This window comes from Eleutherodactylus coqui, chromosome 4 (assembly GCF_035609145.1).
Source record: "Eleutherodactylus coqui strain aEleCoq1 chromosome 4, aEleCoq1.hap1, whole genome shotgun sequence".
NCBI classification, from domain to species: domain Eukaryota; kingdom Metazoa; phylum Chordata; class Amphibia; order Anura; family Eleutherodactylidae; genus Eleutherodactylus; species Eleutherodactylus coqui.
The window spans coordinates 85,736,883-85,756,481 of record NC_089840.1 but is presented as its reverse complement, the minus strand read 5'-3'; the positions used below and the strand labels follow the sequence as shown (position 1 = coordinate 85,756,481).

The 19,599-nt window shown below is 45.5% G+C and overlaps 1 protein-coding gene across 2 annotated transcripts in view; it reads left to right on the top strand.

Annotated features, from left to right (window-relative positions):
* Window positions 1-2,200: 2,200 nt before the first annotated feature.
* The window catches only part of PARL (presenilin associated rhomboid like), a 140,940-nt gene continuing 123,541 nt past the window's right edge, over window positions 2,201-19,599 (top strand). For both annotated transcript variants that reach the window (XM_066599800.1, XM_066599799.1), the window contains exons 1-3: window positions 2,201-2,270; window positions 5,055-5,167; window positions 18,360-18,531. In XM_066599800.1, coding sequence (XP_066455897.1) covers window positions 5,106-5,167; window positions 18,360-18,531 — 234 coding nt within the window. In that variant the 5' untranslated portion in view covers window positions 2,201-2,270; window positions 5,055-5,105. The remainder of the gene's footprint in view (window positions 2,271-5,054; window positions 5,168-18,359; window positions 18,532-19,599) is intronic.

Genomic DNA, 19,599 nt, shown 5'->3' with positions numbered 1-19,599 from the left:
CCCCCCTGCTCTCTACAAGCATCCTCCAGCCCCCCCCGTGCTCTCTACAGGCATCCTCCAGCCCTCCTGTGCTCTCTACAAGCATCCTTCAGGCCCCTATACACCCTACAAGCATCCTCCATCCCCTGTGCTCTCTACAAGCATCCTCCAGGCCCCTTTACACCCTACAAGCATCCTCCAGAACCCTGTGCTCTCTACAAGCATTCTCCAGCTCCCCTGTACACCCTAAAAGAATCTTCCACCCCCTGTGCTCTCTACAAGCATCCTCCAGTCCCCCTTTTGCTCTCTACAAGCATCCTGAAGTCCCCTGTAACCCTATAAGCATCCTCCAGCCCCCTTGTGCTCTCTACAAGCATCCTCCAGTCCCCCTTTTGCTCTCTACAAGCATCCTCCAGCCCCCCTGTGCTCTCTACAAGCATCCTCCAGCCCCCCTGTGCTCTCTACAGGCATCCTCCAGCCCTCCTGTGCTCTCCACAACCATCCTCCAGCCCCCTGTACACCCTACAAGAGTCTTCAAGCCCCTGTGCTCTCCACAAGCATCCTCCAGCTCCCCTGTACACCCTAAAAGAATCTTCCACCCCCCGTGCTCTCTACAAGCATCCAGAAGTCCCCTGTAACCCTATAAGTATCCTCCAGCCCCCTTGTGCTCTCTACAAGCATCCTCCAGTCCCCCTTTTGCTCTCTACAAGCATCGTCCAGCCACTCTGTACTCTCTAAAAGCATCCCCCAGCCCTTCTGTGCTCTCTAAAAAGCATTCCCCAGCCCTTCTGTGCTCTCTACAAGCATTCTGCAGCCCCCTGTATACCCCACAAGCATTTTCCAGCCCCACCTGTGCTCTCTACAAGCATCCTCTAGCCCCCTGTGCTGTCTTTAAGCATCCCCTAGCCCCTCTGTGCTCTCTACAAGCAACCTCCAGCCCCCCTGTGCTCTACAAGCATCCTCCAGCCCCCCTGTGCACTCTACCAGCATCCTCCAGCCCCCCTGTGCTCTCTACCAGCATCCTCCAGCCCCCCTGTGCTCTCTACCAGCATCCTCCAGCCCCCCTGTGCTCTCTACCAGCATCCTCCAGCCCCCCTGTGCTCTCTACCAGCATCCTCCAGCCCCCCTGTGCTCTCTACCAGCATCCTCCCGCCCCCCTGTGCTCTCTACCAGCATCCTCCCGCCCCCCTGTGCTCTCTACCAGCATCCTCCAGCCCCCCTGTGCTCTCTACCAGCATCCTCCAGCCCCCCTGTGCTCTCTACCAGCATCCTCCAGCCCCCCTGTGCTCTCTACCAGCATCCTCCAGCCCCCCTGTGCTCTCTACCAGCATCCTCCAGCCCCCCTGTGCTTTTTACAAGCAATCTCCAGCCCCCTTGTGCTCTCTACAAGCATCCTCCAATCCCCCTGTGCTCTCTACAAGCATCCTCCAGCCCCCTTGTGCTCTCTACAAGCATCCTCCAACCCCCCTGTGCTCTCTACAAGCATCCTCCAGCCCTCCTGTGCTCTCTACAAGCATCCTCCAGCCCTCCTGTGCTCTCTACAAGCATCCTCCAGCCCCCCTGTGCTCTCTACAAGCATCCTCCAGCCCCCTGTGCTCTCTACAAGCATCCTCCAACCCCCCTGTGCTCTCTACAAGCATCCTCCAGCCCCCTGTGCTCTCTACAAGCATCCTCCAACCCCCCTGTGCTCTCTACAAGCATCCTCCAACCCCCCTGTGCTCTCTACAAGCATCCTGCAACCCCCCTGTGCTCTCTACAAGAATCCTGCAACCCCCTTGTGCTCTCTACAAGCATCCTCCAGGCCCCCTGTGCTCTCTACAGGCATCCTCCAGGCCCCTATACACCCTACAAGCATCCTCCAGCGTCCTATACACCCTACAAACATACTTCAGACCCCTGTTTTCTCTAGAAGCATTCTCCAGCCCCCCTGTACACCCTAAAATAATCTTTCAGCCCCCCTGTGCTCTCTACAAGCATCCTCAAATCCGCTCTACACTCTATATGTATCTTCCAGCCCCCCTGTGCTCTCTACAAGCATCCTCACGTCCGCGCTACACTCTATATGTATCCTCCCAAGCCCACTGTAAACCCTACAAGGATCCTCCAACCCCCCTATCCACCCTAGAAGAATCGTCCAGCTCTATGTGCTCTGTACAAGTAACCTCCCGCTACTCTCCCTCCAGCACCGCCTCTATCATGTGATTGGAGATAGTCAGCTGATCTTCTGACGTCAGACCTCCCCCCAGCCACTCCACTCTAGCCTCCGCCCTCTTCCTTGCTGCGGCTCTCTGGTGAGTAGTTGTAAGGAGTTTCCCTGGCGATCGTGCTGCTCTGTGGCGTGCTGCTCTGTGGCGTCCCAGCAGCCGACCCAGCAGCCGACCTTTCTAGACCCAGAATAATGCTTTCCCTTAAATGCAGTAAATCAGCGAGAGACATTGCTAGAGTCCGTTAGCATTACGAACTGGTTGGGCTGTCCCCTAGTGGGGTCCGGAGGGTAATGCCAGGTGTGATGGCTTTGCTTCTCACAGGAACGGGAATAAAGGAGTCTATAGGGGAGTCCGGGGTGCTGGAGTTTTGTGCTACATGTAACTTACACTATATTGTTATACCTGGTTGTGCAGCGCTGCAGAGAGCTGGTTGTACCTGCGGCCCCATGTAGTTTTTCGATGGTATCCAACGGTTACGTCCTGTCCGCGATTTACTGGTTAGTCGTGATCCGTGCCTCCACATTCTGTGCCCCTGTATAATTCTCCAGTGATATCCAATGGATATGTCGTGTACGCGCCAATCTTTACCGTTCAGTCATGCTTGGAGCCGTGACTTTCTGCACCCCCCTCCTGCATAGTTCTCCTGTGGTCTCCAATGGTTACATCCTGTCCGCGCCACTGTTTACTGGTCAGGCATGCTCAGTGTTGTCACATTCTGCCCCCTCCCCCATAGTTCTCCGGTGGTATCCTACGATTCTGTTCTGTCCCCTCCGCTGTTTACCGGTCAGGCGTAGCTAGTGCTGTCGCATTCTATATTATATACCTTAAAATGGAACCAATAAAAACCACAAGCTGTCTCTCAAAAATAAAACAGGCGTTATACAGCTCTGCCAACTGATAAATAAAAATGCTCTGGTGCCACAATGTAGTGCCAATCAAAAAGTCTTTTTGTAAAAAAAAAAAAAAAAATGTTTTTATATTGGGCAAAACTGGTAAATCATAATAAAACCTCTATAAATTTGTGTTGTCATAATTGTAGTGACCTGTACAATAAGGTAACATAATACTTTCACCACACACTGAACGCCATAACAGTAAATACCCCAAAAAAGGTGAAATTGCTTTATTTCTGTTGTCCACAGTTAAAAAATATATGAATTCAGTCTAATATATGTAACTGATTCCTAAGGAGACTGGAACTGGTCCTGCAAATCACAATGGGGAGTGCAGAATGATTACAACAATTAGATTGTACTTTTAATTATTCTACCATCTCGCTAATTTAATTTTACTCTATTTTATATTGATTTATGAATTTGGATTACTTCTGTGTATTTATGCACTTTCTTTGTATGTTCTCCCCTTATAATTTACCTTCCACTTCCTGCCACATACTGGTTATGTTGTAACTACTTCACCACCCTTTTTGTTTGTCAGTACCCCCAACATGACTGATAAAGGGATTCACCTCAAAAACGCATATCTATTGAAAGAAGAAAAGAGAAGTCCAATACTTTATCCCAGAACCTCACGGTGTTTCACTGGAGGGTTGTGTCATTATACCAGTTTGTTTATATCTACATATCAATAGTAGATCGGCAGGGGACCCCCACTGATCATCTGTTCACCCAATAGGTGCGTTCATGCAGTGAGCTGATTTCTTCAGGAAGCAGACAGCTCCATTCTGACTATAGTGGCTGTACTAAGTATTACACACAAAGGTCTCACTTTGATGGAAACTTTATATGTAATAACGGGGGATGGCCACTGCAGTGGGAACAGAGCTGTGTCCTTCCTGCAGAAATTAGCTCAGTGCATAAGCATACTGGCAAGGTGAATGTGCATGCAGCCCTATAGTTCTTTACGGGCTGTCCGCAGTGCACGATCACTGCCATATGCAGCAATAGACAGCTCAGACGGCGGTAAAACCCTGCGTAATACACATAACGTTTTACACATCCTGCCGTAGGAAGGAGGAGCTCTAAGGAAAGACCATTATTGAATCATAGAATGGTAGAGTTGGAATGGACCTCCTGGGTCATCGGGGCCAACCTAAGTGCAGGATTTAGTAAATTACTTATTTACAACTGCCCAACCGCTTTAGGCTGGGTTCACACAGTGCGGATTTGCTGCGGAAATTCCGTGCAAAATTTCGCTGCAGCAAATCCGACTGTGTATTCCCAGGATAGTTAAAAATCTCGTCCACGTGGGACCGCCAATCTGTCGCAGCAAAACCGGAACTGCGGCGCGGGTTTCCTGGCCGCAGCATTTTTTTTTTCCTGTTGCAGCCTCGCTGCTTTCTAAGGTAGTGCCGGCCACAACGGAAAAGCATGCTGCCAAGCCTCTCCAAAATCCGCTGCTAAGTGCTGCGGGTTTTAAAGCTGCGCTTTCCCCGGCGGAAATCCCGCGTTTTTTCGCTGCGGCAAAACCGCAAGATTTACAGCGCGATTCTACCCTATGTGAACCCAGCGTTAAGGTTAAAATTAATGATGTCACTAAGGGGTTAAAAATGCACTTAAACCAACTGGGTGCTGCGTCATATATAATTACATGAGACCAATTAAAAATCTACAATATAAAATTGAGATGTTTGTGAGGGCTTTTCCAATGACTGTTTGGGGTTCACGATGGCCAGCGGCTTTGTAAGATATCTCCGAGGGCCGGTTCCATTATAAAGCAGGCCGGCTGCGCAGCTCTGCTGTCACTCTATTGCCATTTTGCTTTTCATACGTGCCTCCCTTTTCTCATAAGGCCTCTCCATACATCCTGTGAATCTGTCAAGTTGGTGGATTGTAAGTAAATGGGCCTTTTGTCCCAGTCGGAGCTCAGTGCTGCTGCAGTAAATGACCGTTGTTCTCCATGTTTCAGGTGTATGGCGCTCTCCGCAGAACCGACCTCTGCACCGCGTTTGGGAACAAAATGAGCTCTGCTTGCTGGAGGGCCTGCTCTTTTGCAAGGACCACATTATGCCAACGACAAAGGTACCTATTAGTTATTACTATACAGTGCCCACATATTCCAGGATTGTCATTATTTACTTGGTGCTCATCAACCTATTGGTATTCAGTGTGGCAGGAAACCGTCTGAAAATAGGTAGAACGCCCAAACTCTATGCAGATGAAGCCAGGACCGCAGCGCTGACCACTGATCCACTGCCTGCTAGCATTTCAGCCTTATTCTTCCTTTTTTTTTTGTTAAGTTGTGCCTCAATTCTTTACTTGGGAGCCACGGGGGCTGCTGCTGTGTTCGTTTCTCCATACACCATGTACCCACAGTCGTAGATAGACCCAGGGGTCAAGACAAATGTTCTAATTGGCAGCAGACTCCTCTTCTAGTCTGGGCACACTTTCCTGTTTTTTTAACTTTTATCATCCTTTATTTTTTTCTTTTAAATAAAACTTTTTAAAAATGTTTTTATTTTTTTAAATTCCATTTAGAGGTTTTAAACTATGATGGTTTGATCGCTCCTACAGTATGTGTTACATTATGCCGCAATCTGACTGCAGTCTGTGAAGCCACAGGCATGGTGTCATGGGCAATCTGCAATGGCAGCCCTGGCAGCTTTCAGAAGGCTCCCGAATGCCATGATAATCGAACGGCACCCTGTGATCTCCTCACACTTGGGCTGTTAGGCACTCCCCAAACTCTGATTTAAATGTTGCGGTCAGAATTGGTTAACAGCCACAATCGGTTCCATGCATACCTCAAACTTTTGTGACATAACTGACATGGAGCATTAAGGAGTTGATATGATCCCCACTGCAGCAAGATTCGCCTGGAGCCACGTTTTGGAAATCTGACATGTCACTTTAACATAGGGGAAGGGACTTGTTATTTGTATAGCGCCAACTTATTCTGTAGCGCTTTCAGGTAATTTGTTTATTACCTCCAGCAAGCTAGGTACTCGTTTTACCGACCTCGTAAGAAGATGGAAGGCTGAGCCAACCTTGAGCCGGCTACCTGAACCAAGTGGGGATTGAACCCATAACCTTCAGGTCGTGAGAGAAAGCTTAGGACTGCATTCTGCACACTTTGCACCACGTGAGGACCATAAGCGGTTTTGCATATCCAGGTGATCCTGACATTGTTTTTTTCGCCAAATATTGTACTTCATTTAGCCCAGCTGCACACGGCTGTGACTGGCTCCACCGCGGAATTCCGCGGCGGAGCCCGTCACGGCGCCCCCCAGAGACCCCAATACTTACCCACATGTTGCTTCGGCGTGACGGCTTCCATTGACTACAAATAGAGCATGCCGCAGGTGAGGTCGGGTCATTTCACGGTGCGGAATTCCGCACCGTGAGCATTGAGCTATTAGGTTCAATAGAACCTAATAGCTGCAGGCAACACGGCGGAAATCCATCCATGGGAAGGAGCCCTTAGGTGGTAAAAATAAACTGATAGAATTTGTGCATATTAAAAGCGCCAAAATTGGGACAACTTTAAAAAAACTTGCCATTTTTTTCACATTTTCAACTGCAATTTCTTAAATACTGTACAAATTTTTGATAAGATATATATTTTCAAACAAGATTGCAAAAGCTCATAAGTGTCAGAATGATAGATACCCCCACAAATGACCCCATTTAAAAAAACTACACCCCTTAATATATTCACTGAGGAGTGTAACGAGTATTTTGACCCTACCGTTTAATGTAATTTAGAGGCGAAAATAAAATTTCATATTTTTTCTAATGTCATTTTAACCCCTTAACGACTGCCCCATCGGGAAACTACGTCCTCAGTAAGTGGGCTTTAATCCTATGCGGGAAGCCCCGCCCCCGGTATTGCGATCGGCGATATCCAATGGATAGCGCCGATCGCAGAAAAGTGCCTAAAAAGTTAGATATTCAGCTGCCCTGATGGATCGGATCCATCAGAGCAGCTGAAAATTCTTACCTGGCTTGTCGGCGGTGTCCCCCGGAGATTGGGTCCTCCCCGACCCGCCGGCGGTCTTCTGCGCATGCATGCCAGACGATGACGTCAGGCGCATGCGCAGAAGCCCGGGAGCCCCTGGCAAATTTAAAATCTCCTGGCTCCCGGCTCCATTGGATAGCGGCGATCGCGAAAAAGTTTTAAAAAAAAGTCAGTTTCACCTCCCCTCATGGATCGGATCCATGAGGGGAGGTGAAAATACTCACCTAAGTCCTCCCCGATGTCCCGGGACCCAAATCCCCGTCTGCGCATGCACACCCGGTGATTGACATCGGGCGCGTGCACAGACGAGCTCGAGCCCCGGGAAATTTAAAATCCCTCTGCTCTTGGTTGCCATGTGTAGCCAGGAACAGAGAGATTATACCGGGGACATGATCACTGTTATCCAATGGATGACAGTGATCATGTAAAATAAAAAAGTGTAAAAAGTGAAAAAAAAAGTGTAAAAGTAAAAAACAAATGTTTTAAAAAAGTTTAAAAAAAAAGTTAAAAAAGCTTGCGTTTCATCTCCCCCCACGGATCATATCCGTGAGGGAGGATGAAATGATGTACCTTACCCCAGCTTCTGCGCACACGCCTATCGCCAAAATGGCGGACGCATGCGCAAAAGCCGTGGATTGCCAGGATAATTTAAAATCTCCCTGCTCCTGGCTACAAAACTCAGCCGAGAGCCTGGAGATTTCACGGGGGCCACGGTGAGCGGTTCCTCGTCACGTGTTCGCTGTTATCCAATGGATAATGTCGATCACGTAAAAGTAAAAAAAAGGTGAAGCTTCATCTCCCCTCACCGATGCGATCGGTGAGAGGAGATGAAACTTTTTACCGGAGGCCTCCGTATTTCCACCCCGACGCGATCTTCCTCCGTGAACTTACCCGGATTCTGCACATGCGACCGCCGGCAAAACACCGGACACATGTGCAGGAGTCGGGGAGCCCAGGAAACTTAAAAATCTCCTTGCTCCCAGCGATCAACGGTCGCCGAGAGCCTGGAGCAGTGACGGGTGGCCTCGTTGAGCGGTCCCCGGTCACGTGATAAAAAGGTAGCGATCTACTTTTGGCCGGTCTCACATGACCGGATAGGAATTACGGATTCCGCATGCGTCTGATCCGCGGCAATACGCAGATGAAGCGCATTGGATTACACAATTCCACTCACATTAGCAGGTCGGAATTGCGTAATCCACTCGCAGAAAAAGAGAATGCAGCAGGTTCTTTTTTACTGCGGATATCCGCAACATAGAGCCCATTGTGCTCCATGGTCGAGGATATACCCGCAGCCCATACGCAACTACATTGTATACGGGCTGCGGGTACCCAGGTCATCGCTAAGCGACTGTGCGGGAAATACAAATTTAAAAAAAGTACTGCGAATGACCGCCCGTGTGAGTAGGCAGTTATGCGCAGTACAATAGGCCGCCGCACGCAGGGACACAGCCGGGCTCACAGCTGGGATCCGCTGCGGGCCTCCGCAAGCGGATTCCACCTACGGCCATGTGAGCCCGGCGTTATTCAGACCGCTACCTGTAATACGCAATTTACAAGAAGCCCCAGGAACGCTCGCCTTCCTGCAGTTCCAGGAGCAGCTTGTTGAGCGTCTTCTGTGCGAGACCGCCGCACCTCATCAAGCTTACGGAGACTCACAGAGCGCCACTTTTTACACCCCATACCCACCACTGAGGTCAAGAAATGACCCCCAAAAAGCATGAGAGGAGTGGGGATACACGGTTTTATTGCCCCATGTACCCATCCCAACCAGCCTCTGTAATTACCCGTCTTCGGAAATACCACACAGTTCACATTATTATTTTTATCTAAGATTTGGGGAACGCCGAAAAGGGCGCGGAGTGTGTGGGGGAGGGACGGGGGATTTTTAGGGAGTCAATTTTTATTCCGTACAAATGAACAATGGGGCCTTGAATTTATTCAGTTCTGCCCTGAAATCCTACGGGTGTTCCCTGCATTACAGGCCTAACCATGTGTCCTATAAGTAGATTAGGGCCACAATGGGTATGTTTTTGAACACGGGACAAATGGGGGTATCCATTTTGGGGTGAAGGTCTTCATTCCTATGTAAACTGTACAAAAAAAACCAGTTTTTAAATTGACAAAATTGCCAAAAAAATGAAAAACGTAATTTTTTCCTTCTGCTTTGCTTAGATTTATTCAAAAACTGTGGGGTCAAAATATGCAGTACACCCCTAGATGAATTCATTAAGGGGTCTAGTTTTAGACGCTCAATGGCTCTATAAGTGGACAATGGGGCCTGGAATTTATTCCGTTGTACCCTGAAATCCAACGGGTGCTCCTTCCATTATAGGCCTAGCTATGTGTCCTTTAAGTAGATTAGGGCCACAAGGGGTATGGTTCTGAACACAGGACAAACGGGAGTATCCATTTTGGGGTGAAAGTCTTCATTTCTATGTGTGCTGTACAAAAAAACTGTTTTTAAATTGATACAAATGCCAAAAAAATGAAAATTGTAATTTTTTCCCTACTGCTTTGCTTAGATTTATTCAAAAATTGTAGGGTAAAAATACACAGTACACCCCTAGATTAATTCGTTAAGGGGTCTAGTTTTCAAAATGGGGTCACTTGTGGGGGTTGTCTTTGGTTTTGGCCGCTCAAGAGCTCTCCTAAAGTGCTATGGGTCTAAAACGCCTTCAAGCAAAATTTATGTTCTGAAAGACACCGACTACAGTCCTTTCATTTTGGGTCCCGTTGTGCATCCAGACATAAGATTAGGGCCACAATGGGTATGTTTCTAAACACGGGAGAAACGGGGGTATCCATTTTGGGGTGTAAATCCTCATTTTCATGGGCAATATAGGAAAAAAAATGTCTTTAAAATGACATATTTGCAAAACTATGAAATTTTATTTTTTCTCCTCTAAATTGAATTAATTCCTGAAAAAAAACTGGTAGGGTCAAAATACTCATGACACCCCTCAGTGAATACATTAAGGGGTGTAGTTTTTAAAATGGGGGTCACTTGTGGGGGTATCTATCATTTTGACTCCTATGAGCCTTTCCAATCTTGGCTTGGTGAAGGAAAACAAAGTGTTCCTCAAAATGCTGAAAAGTAATGTTAAATTTGTATGTCTTCTAAATGGTTAAAAAAAAAGAAAGTTTTTCCAATGTGCACCAAAAATAAAGTAAACGGATTGAAATATATCCTAGCAAAAATTTCTATATAATGTTTGCACATATTTCAGATATTGCAGTTGGAAATGTGAAAAAATGACGATTTTTTTCAAAATTTTCCCAATTTTGGCGCTTTTAATAAGTAAACACAAATTCTATCGGTCTTTTTTTTCCGCCTAGATGAAGTACAACATGTGGCGAAAAAACAATGTCAGAATCGCTTGGATATGCAAAACCTTTCTGGTGTTTTTCCATGCTAAAGTGACACGTGTCAGATTTGCAAAATTTGGCCTGGTCATTAAGGCGCAAACAGGCTTGGTCACTAAGGGGTTAAAGAATAGAAAGGGACCTCGGTGATTAGAACATTCCAAGGCCCTAGATTGAATGTCTCGGGTCATTGCGCCCTCTTCTCCCATTTGGGGGGGGGGGGGGTATCTATTATTCTGACACTCATGAGCCTTTGCAAACTTGGCTTGGTGCAGGAAAACAAAGTGTTACTCAAAATGCTGAAAAGTAATGTTAAATTTGTACGTCCTCTAAATGGTTAAAAAAAACACAAGTTTTTCAAGTGTGCATTCAGAATAAAGTAAACAGATGGAAATATATATCTTATCAAAAATGTGTACAGTATGTTTGAACATATTTGAGATATTACAGTTGAAAATTTGAAAAAAATGAAAATTTTTTCAAAATTTTTCCAATATTGGTACTTTTAATAAATATACACAATAAATATACACAAATTATATCAGTCTCTTTTTACAACCAAAATGAAGTACAACATGTGGCGAAAAAACAGTGTCAGAATCACTTGGATATGTAAAGCCTTTACGGAGTTATGCTACGTTGAACGACGCATGTCAGATTTCCAAAATTTGGCTCCGTCACTAAGGCGCAAACAGGCTGCTTCTATAGTGCCCATGAAAATGAGGATTTACACTCCCAAAAAGTTACCCCTGTTTGTCTCGTGTTCAGAAACATACCCATTGTGGCCCTAATCTTATGTCTGTATGCACAACGAGGCTCAAATCGAAAGGAGCAGTGGATGGCTTTCAGAACAGAAATTTTGCTTAAAAGTGTTGTAAGCCCCATTGCCCACTTGTAGAGCCCCTTAAGTGTCCAAAACGACAGAGAACCCCCACAAATTACCGTATTTTGAAAACTAGACCCCTTAACAAATTCATCTAGGGGTGTACTGTGTATTTTGACCCTACAGTTTTTGAATGAATCTAAGCAAAGCAGAAGGAAACAATATGATTTTCAATTTTTTTGGAAATTGTGTAATTTTAAAAACAGTTTTTTTTCGTACAGCACACTGTATGAATGAAGACTTGCACCCCAAAATTATTACCCCTATTTGTCCTGCGTTCAGAAACATACCCATTGTGGCCCTAATCTTATGCCGGAATGCGCAAAAGGAGCTTTAAACTTCAGCTGTTTTTTAACTTTTACGTGATTGCCATTATCCGTTGGATAACGGAGATCACGTGAACAGGGACCACTCACTGCGGATCTCTGTCACTGCTCCAGGGTCTCTGCTACCTTTAGTAGTCAGGATCAAGAAGATTTTAAATTTCCCTGTCCTTCACCAGCTTCTGCGCTTGTGTCCTTCCCCAGCTTCTATGGCACATGTCCCGAAGCTGGAGAAAGGTGCATGGATAAGGAATTCGTCGGGACATCACTGGAGGCATTAGCTAAGTAATTTCACCTCTCCTCACAGATTAGATCTGTGATGGGAGGTGAAACTGTAACATTTTTTTTTACTTTTACGTAATCGCTGTTATCCATTGGATAATGGTGATCACGTGACCAAGGCCTGCGTACCACGGATCCCCGTTAAACCCCCAGGCTCTCAGGTACATTTGGTAGCCAGGAGCAAGGAGATTTTAAATCACCCCGTCAATCCGCAGATTTTGCGCATGTGTCCACCATCTTGGCAATGGGTATGTGCGCAGAAGCCAAGGTTAGGTCCGCGGATAAATCTGGGGGCCTTGGGTACGTAATTTCATCTCTCCTGACGGATATGATCTGTAAGAGGAAATGAAACTTACACTTTTTTTTTTAATATACCTTTTTTAACTTTCTTTTTTTTTACTTTTTACATGATCGCATTGGATAACGGCGATCATGTGACCGGGAACCGCATACAGCAGTGCCCGTTGACATCACCCTGCACTCGGCTACACATACCAGCTGGGAGCAGGGTGGTTTTAAACTTCCTGGGCCTCACAGCTTTCTGCACGTGATGTAATGACGTCTGGCGCGCATGCGCAGACACAGTTGCTGGGTTTGGAAGAGTAGATTGCCGCGAGACGTCGCAGAGGACGGGGCTGAGTACTCTCATCTTCCCTGACCCATCAGATCTGTGAAGGGAGCTGAAACTTTAATAACTTTTTTTTACTTTCTATTTGCTTTTATGCGATCGCTGGTATCCAGTGAATAGCGGTGTTCGCATGCCTGGGGGTTGGATTTCCCAGCCCTCCAATGACAACTCCAGGTTAGCATGGAGCTGTCACGTCCACAGCCCGCAGGGCTTTTAATCCTCAGAGCGAGCGTGTTTTTATGGCCCTAAGGATTAAAGCCCAGCCAGCCAGGAAGTAAAAAGGCAATGGGGCCGTCACTAAGGGGTTAAGAGGTACATGCATTTTGGGGTGTCCATATGCCAGCAATTCATCTTTTGAAATGCAGGATTCGCAGGTCAGGTTGACACATGAAGTTTATTTGCGGTTTTTGACAACTTTTTGAGCCAAAGTCAGGAGTGGACTGAAAAGGAACTTTTTCTATTTATGACATAATCAATGCTTGTGCCAAATTTCAAGTTTCTATGACATCGGGAAGTGAGAGAATTAGATTCCGTACGTACAATTTGAAAGCTAGTTCTTTTGTGATTAGAATTGAATAATTGAGTCGGGACCCCTTTACTTTTCCTATTTTGGACATAATCTATGCTTGTGCCAAATTTTATGTTTCGTCATATATATATATATATATATATAATAGGCCCGTCATCTACAATAGGCCCTAAGCTGCAGATTTGCTTTGTAAAGGACAAAGGTTTGTTTCCCTGAAGTAATCACACATCTATTTAGTGGCCACATTTAGAGAGTTGGGGCACAGGGCGAGCTGTGATGTACACTCTGACCAACATTCGCCCCTGTGTATACTCACTGCGGTGCTGTAGGGAGAGTTCTCTCCCTGCTTTCCACCTGCTCCTCTCCATTCACTGTAAGCAGCGGCAGTTCAGTACTGACCAACTGCTATTTACACCGAATGATGGTTGTTGGGATTTTAAACTGCTTAAAACTGAACGACTGGCGATTCTCGTCCAGTCATTCAATTTTTTTGCATGTTTTTACATGTGACAAAATCGTTCAAAAACCCTTCAGAAATGGGTTATGTTATCACATGATTAGCCAAGTTCAACAGGTCTTTTATAAAGAGGTTCATGGTCCATACAATGATACACTCGTGGAAAGTTAAATTATAGAATCATCATAGTTTATATTCATGGCTACTAAGATACAAGATAGCAGGCTGCAAATAGCCACTTCTATACATTTTCACCACAGCGTTTTAGGCTGCTCTCACACAGGTGCTTTTTACTGTGGCGTTTTGAATACTGCGTTACAACGCTCCCATTGATTTCAGTTGGGCCTCGCAGACATGCATTTGATTGCGGCGCTTTCAAGAGCTGTCTGCTCTATTTTTTGTTGTTTAATGCACCTCATCACCCATCACAATGATGGGATGCGATAAAGGCAGCTATTGGCCGCAGAAACCTGCATCTGAAAACGAAAGTAAAATTGTAGCAAAGGGCCACAATTGAAATTGCGTCGCTTTGCTGCATCAATGTGTGAGAGTGGCCTTACTGCTGAAGTCACACTTGGTTATTTATGCGGGTGTTTTTTTTGAGCCGAAGCCAGGTGTGAATGCAGTCGTGCCGCCATCTAGTCCTACCATCTCTTTTTCCGCAGTGTAAAGAAGAAACCTCTGTGAAGTCAGCACCCCATCTTTCAAAAAAGTTAATTTGTTTATAAGTTCTGGATGCACCCCAAAGAGTTCTAGAGTTCCCAATTAATTTTAAAAATAGTTCTAGCGAATTAGGCAAAAAAATCAACAAATATATCTCTGCGGTGCTAACTTCCAAAAATGATATTACTAAATCAGCGAGAACTTTGTAAATATGGGTATTAGAGCTTCGAGCATTAAGAGTTTTCTTCAGAACTCTTGAGGTGCTACCCAGAACTCTTATAAAATCGCAGGATTTCCCCAAAAATTATTTACACATAACGTTGAAATTTTTGGATCCGGCATTTGAAAATCAGCGAGAACTTTGTAAATATTGGTTCTAGAGCTTTGAGCATTAAGAGTTTTCTTCAGAACTCTTGAGGTGCTACCCAGAACTCTTATAAAATCGCGGGATTTAAAAAAAAAAATTATTTACACATAATAACTGAAATTTTTTTGATCCGGCATTTGAAAATCAGTGAGAACTTTGTAAATATTGGTTCTAGAGCTTCGAGCATTAAGAGTTTTCTTCAGAACTCTTGAGGTGTTACCCAGAACTCTTATAAAATCGCGGGATTTAAAAAAAAAATTATTTACACAAATCCGCATGCGGCCGCTAATCCCGGGATTAGCCAGCCATGTGGACGAGATTTCTCAGAAATCTCGTCCACACGGGACGGCAAATCCGCGCCGCAGCGGCGGCTTCTGCCGGCTTAGACTCAGCGGATTTGCCGTCCCGTGTGGACGAGATTTCTGAGAAATCTCGTCCACATGGCTGGCTAATCCTGTGATTAGCGGCCGCATGCGGATTTGCCGCAGCGAAATTCTGCACAGAATTTCCGCAGCAAGTCCGCCCCGTGTGAGAACCCAGCCTTAGAAAACTGATTATATCAAGCAAACATGGAGTGGGAATAGAAGTGAAATAAGATGAGAGAGAAGGAGAAAAGGAAAGAAATGAAATGAAACCATGTGGTTAGGTCTGGAGAAAATCGAAACTGGTTCTAGATCATCCAGATAGAGGCACATTTCTCATGTCCTAGTTCGTCTCTGGCACTGAGCTCTTCCATATCTTTCAGGTGATCTAAAGCTTCCAACCACATTATTCTAGAGGGAGGTGTCATAGATTTCCATATTCTGGGGATTATCTGTCGCATGGCCAGTATAAAAAATCTGAGTAGGGAGTTTTTCAAATGTGCCACTGATCCTGGGAACATAGACAGTAATACTATTTCTGGCATAAACTGGATCTGAGTTCTGCATACCGTGGAGTAAAGAGTGTTGATCTCCTGCCAGAGGGGGCGCATCAGAGGACATGACCACCAGAGGTGAACAAATGACCCTCTTTCCGATTGGCATCTCCAACATGTATCTGGATACTGGGGGAATATCCTGGCTAGTTTCACTGGGGTCTGGTACCATCTTGTTAGTATTTTGTAGTTTAACTCCTGCATCTTGCTAGAAACCGACATTTTATGTGACAGGATGTATGATTTTTTTTCCAAGACTCCTCTGGGGGTGCCACCTAGTTCTCGCTCCCAATTCCTTTCTATGTCTTTCCCGCAATTGCGTGTGTCTGTCTCAACCAACATCTGATATAAAGTCGATATTGTTTGTTGTTCAAATCCTACGATTTTTATAAGAGTTCTGGGTAGCACCTCAAGAGTTCTGAAGAAAACTCTTAATGCTCGAAGCTCTAGAACCAATATTTACAAAGTTCTCGCTGATTTTCAAATGCCGGATCCAAAAATTTCAGTTATGTGTAAATAATTTTTTTTGGAAATCCTGCGATTTTATAAGAGTTCTGGGTAGCACCTCAAGAGTTCTGAAGAAAACTCTTAATGCTCGAAGCTCTAGAACCAATATTTACAAAGTTCTCGCTGATTTTCAAATGCCGGATCAAAAAAATTTCAGTTATTATGTGTCAATATTTTGGGGGGAAATCCCGCGATTTTATAAGAGTTCTGGGTAGCACCTCAGGAATTCTGAAGAAAACTCTTAATGCTCGAAGCTCTAGAACCAATATTTACAAAGTTCTCGCTGATTTTTAGATGCTGGATCAAAAAAAATTTCAGTTATTATGTGTAAAGAATTTTTTGGAAAATCCTGCGATTTTATAAGAGTTCTGGGTAGCACCTCAAGCGTTCTGAAAAAAAAACTCTTATTGCTCAAAGCTGTAATACCCATATTTACAAAGTTCTCGCTGATTTAGTAATATCATTTTTGAAAGTTAGCACCGCAGAGATACATTTGTTGATTTTTTTTGCCTAATTCGCTAGAACTATTTTTAAAATTAATTGGGAACTCTAGAACTCTTTGGGGTGCATCCAGAACTCATAAAAAAATTAACTTTTTTGAAAGATGGGGTGCTGACTTCACAGAGGTCACGGCAAATGACGTCTCTTGGGAGGTTAGGGTTCCACATTTTCCCACCTATTAGGTGATGTACATTTTTATAGCTCTGTCCTCAGGATGGTGCATCAGCTTGTTGAAGATGGCCGTCATGCACTCGTAGCACATCTGGAGGAAAGTCCTCTGGGATACCTCTTAATTTAAGGTTGTTGCGCCTTCCTCTATTTTCAATGTCATCTAAATGAAAAGTCAGGTCTCTAAGCTGTTTCTGCTGTCTTTCCACCATGAGGGCTAATTGTTGAAAGACCATAGAAGACGCACTCGGGGTCTGTTCTAGTGCGGTAACCCGGTGCGACAAAGTCTGCATAGAGGGATTTACCTGCAGAAATAGCCCACTCATGTTTATCCTCGAAACATTGGAGTTGTGTTTCTAGATCCACCTTTGTCGGCAAAGCACTAACCATGACCCATAACACATTCAGGGTCTGAGAATCGTCTAATGGTGGCTCAGGCTGCTTGTGGGTTAGGGGTATGTCAGCAGGTAATGGAGCACTGGAGCCTGGAGTAACGGGCATAGGTCCTGAACATCCCCTTGGAGAGGTTGCAGAGTGGAGAATGGGAGTTGTAGTTCTCCCAGTTACAGAGCTGTTTAAGCATGAGGGGACCTTAGATGGCTGCTGGAATGCTCCCTCCTGCCTGTGGCTGCTGCCTTTCTCCATGCAGCTACTGTCCTGATCTGGGGCCATGTGAGTGTTTCTCCTGGCTTTGGAGCATGCTGGTGAGGTAGGGGAGCCTGGTACTGCCTCCGGGTTGTGTGCCTTGTCGGAAAGGTGTGGAGTCCCGTGCAGCGGTGGTCCTCCAGCTTCTCCTGCATGCTGCTGTGCTGGCTCCACGAGGTTTCCCGGCGCCATGTTTGTGTGTGAGGGTTCTCTACTTTAGTGGTGCCCGCGCCGTGAGGGTATCTGCTCAGCAGGGTCCCGTTGGCTGGCGGCAGGTCTCCCCTCCGCTTTCCTCCTCTCTTCATTGTCGGGCCAGGTAGTTATCGTCTAAATCTTGATATTCTGTGAGTCGGCGGCCGCGGAGCCCCGAGGCGTCTGTCCTCACTCTCCCATGCCTAGGCCACGCCCCCACATATAAAATTAATAACGGAGTCACTGAAAAAGAATACAGGGACCAGCTACAAGCATGAAAATAAGTCAATTATTTGCATCACCTATCTATAGGATAAGTGATAAAAGTGTGATTGGTGGAGGTCTCACTGCTGAGACCCCTAGTGATCCAGAGAACGGGCATCCTTCATCCCCCTCTCCTCCTCACTGCACACACTTGATGTGACATGGAGAATGAATAGCAGAGTACGTGCATTCGGCTATCATGGGCAGTCCTATTGAAAATGAATTGAACTGCAGTGGCACGTGTCATATGGTAGAGCTCCTTTAAACAGACTTAGAGAAATTATACTAGGATTGAGAGGTAGGAGCACTGTAAAGTCATATAAAGCAGGCACGCAGCTGTATTATTAACTGCTTAAACTGAAAATATACCATAAATGTCTCAGATGGGAATACCCTTGTGGCCCTTGGAAGTGCTTCAGTATGGCAATGTGGCCCTCAGAGCAGAGAAAGTCGTGCACGCCTGCATTAGCCTGTTAATTTACATGGTTACATGGGGTTAATTAGAAGTCATACTGCTAATTGCTGTGTTCTGCTAAACTGATCTGCCATTCTTTTCTTTACATAGAATTCTTGTTGAACAGAGGAGTTGGTTCAGAAGAGTTTCAGGAAAGATTGAAAGAGTTGAAGCTGAGGTTTGGAGTAACAATGGGTCGAAAAATTCAACTGCAAAACACGCTCCCTTTACTCGTAGCAGCATCCTGAGAAAGATGTACAAACCATTTCTATTCACCGTTGGGGTATGTGTGTTACGTTCACAATTATAAGTGAAGCTTTGCTAGAAGTGTTTATGAAATCAGATTGCAGGACTAGTGTGTTCCATCTACCATTTGATGATAATCAGTTAATTATTTATGTAGGTCCAAAGTAGCGGAGACATTTTAAAAGCAAAAAATTCAGGTTCTCCAGTGTTAAAAGTTTTTATGTTTAAAAGTTAGTAGAAAAACACCCTTACACTTCTTGATATGAAATATAATTCTTATGTAGGCTCCTGTATGCAGCTATTTAGGGCAATGGCAGGTCTCACAGATGTTTTGCAATGCCCACCAGTGAGATAACTGGCAGAATTGCCCTTTTATATTCAATCAATTTTATTAAATTTCCAAATATACACTTAAGAAACAGTACTATTATCAGAAATACCTTCTTGTGACCTTATCGGAAAAGCATCTGACACAGCTAGGTACAAGGTATCATGTCTCAAATAACACATAGCACTTCTGTTTCTTTTAACCAAGAGAAAATGAAAATTGCACATGGTGGAAATTATTGTAACTAATCTGGGCTGGGAAGGGGGGGTGGGGTGGAGGAGATAGGAAAACGGGGGGGGGGGGGGGGGTATAGGGAATGGGGGCGACCTCGCTTACCCTTGTCAAACATTATCTACTAGGCCAGGCTGCCTGTCTCCAACCAAGATTTGAAGCGGTCAGAGGCTCGCATTGAAGTTCTGTTCCTGTAGCCTGCCGAATCTAGAGCTCTTATGACACATAAGGAATGCTCTCTGCCAATCGGCCTCAGTTTTGCTATTGCCCAGCTCGGTCTCCCACTGCCCCGCGTATCCGGGGGGTTCGTCCCCTGTCTCCTTTTTCAGCAACATCTTGTAAATGATGGAAATTCCGTGTTCGATAGGAGTCGCTGCCACACACAGGGACTCAAATAGCGTCAGCTGCTTACATCCACAACCTACGGGCGTCAGGGACTCCACGAAGCCCCTCACTTGAAGGTAGCCCAGCCAGGCTTCCGGGGGAGGGGGTCTCGCTCCCATATATCTCCACCAGGGATTTCATTCCGGCACGCGTGACCACGAC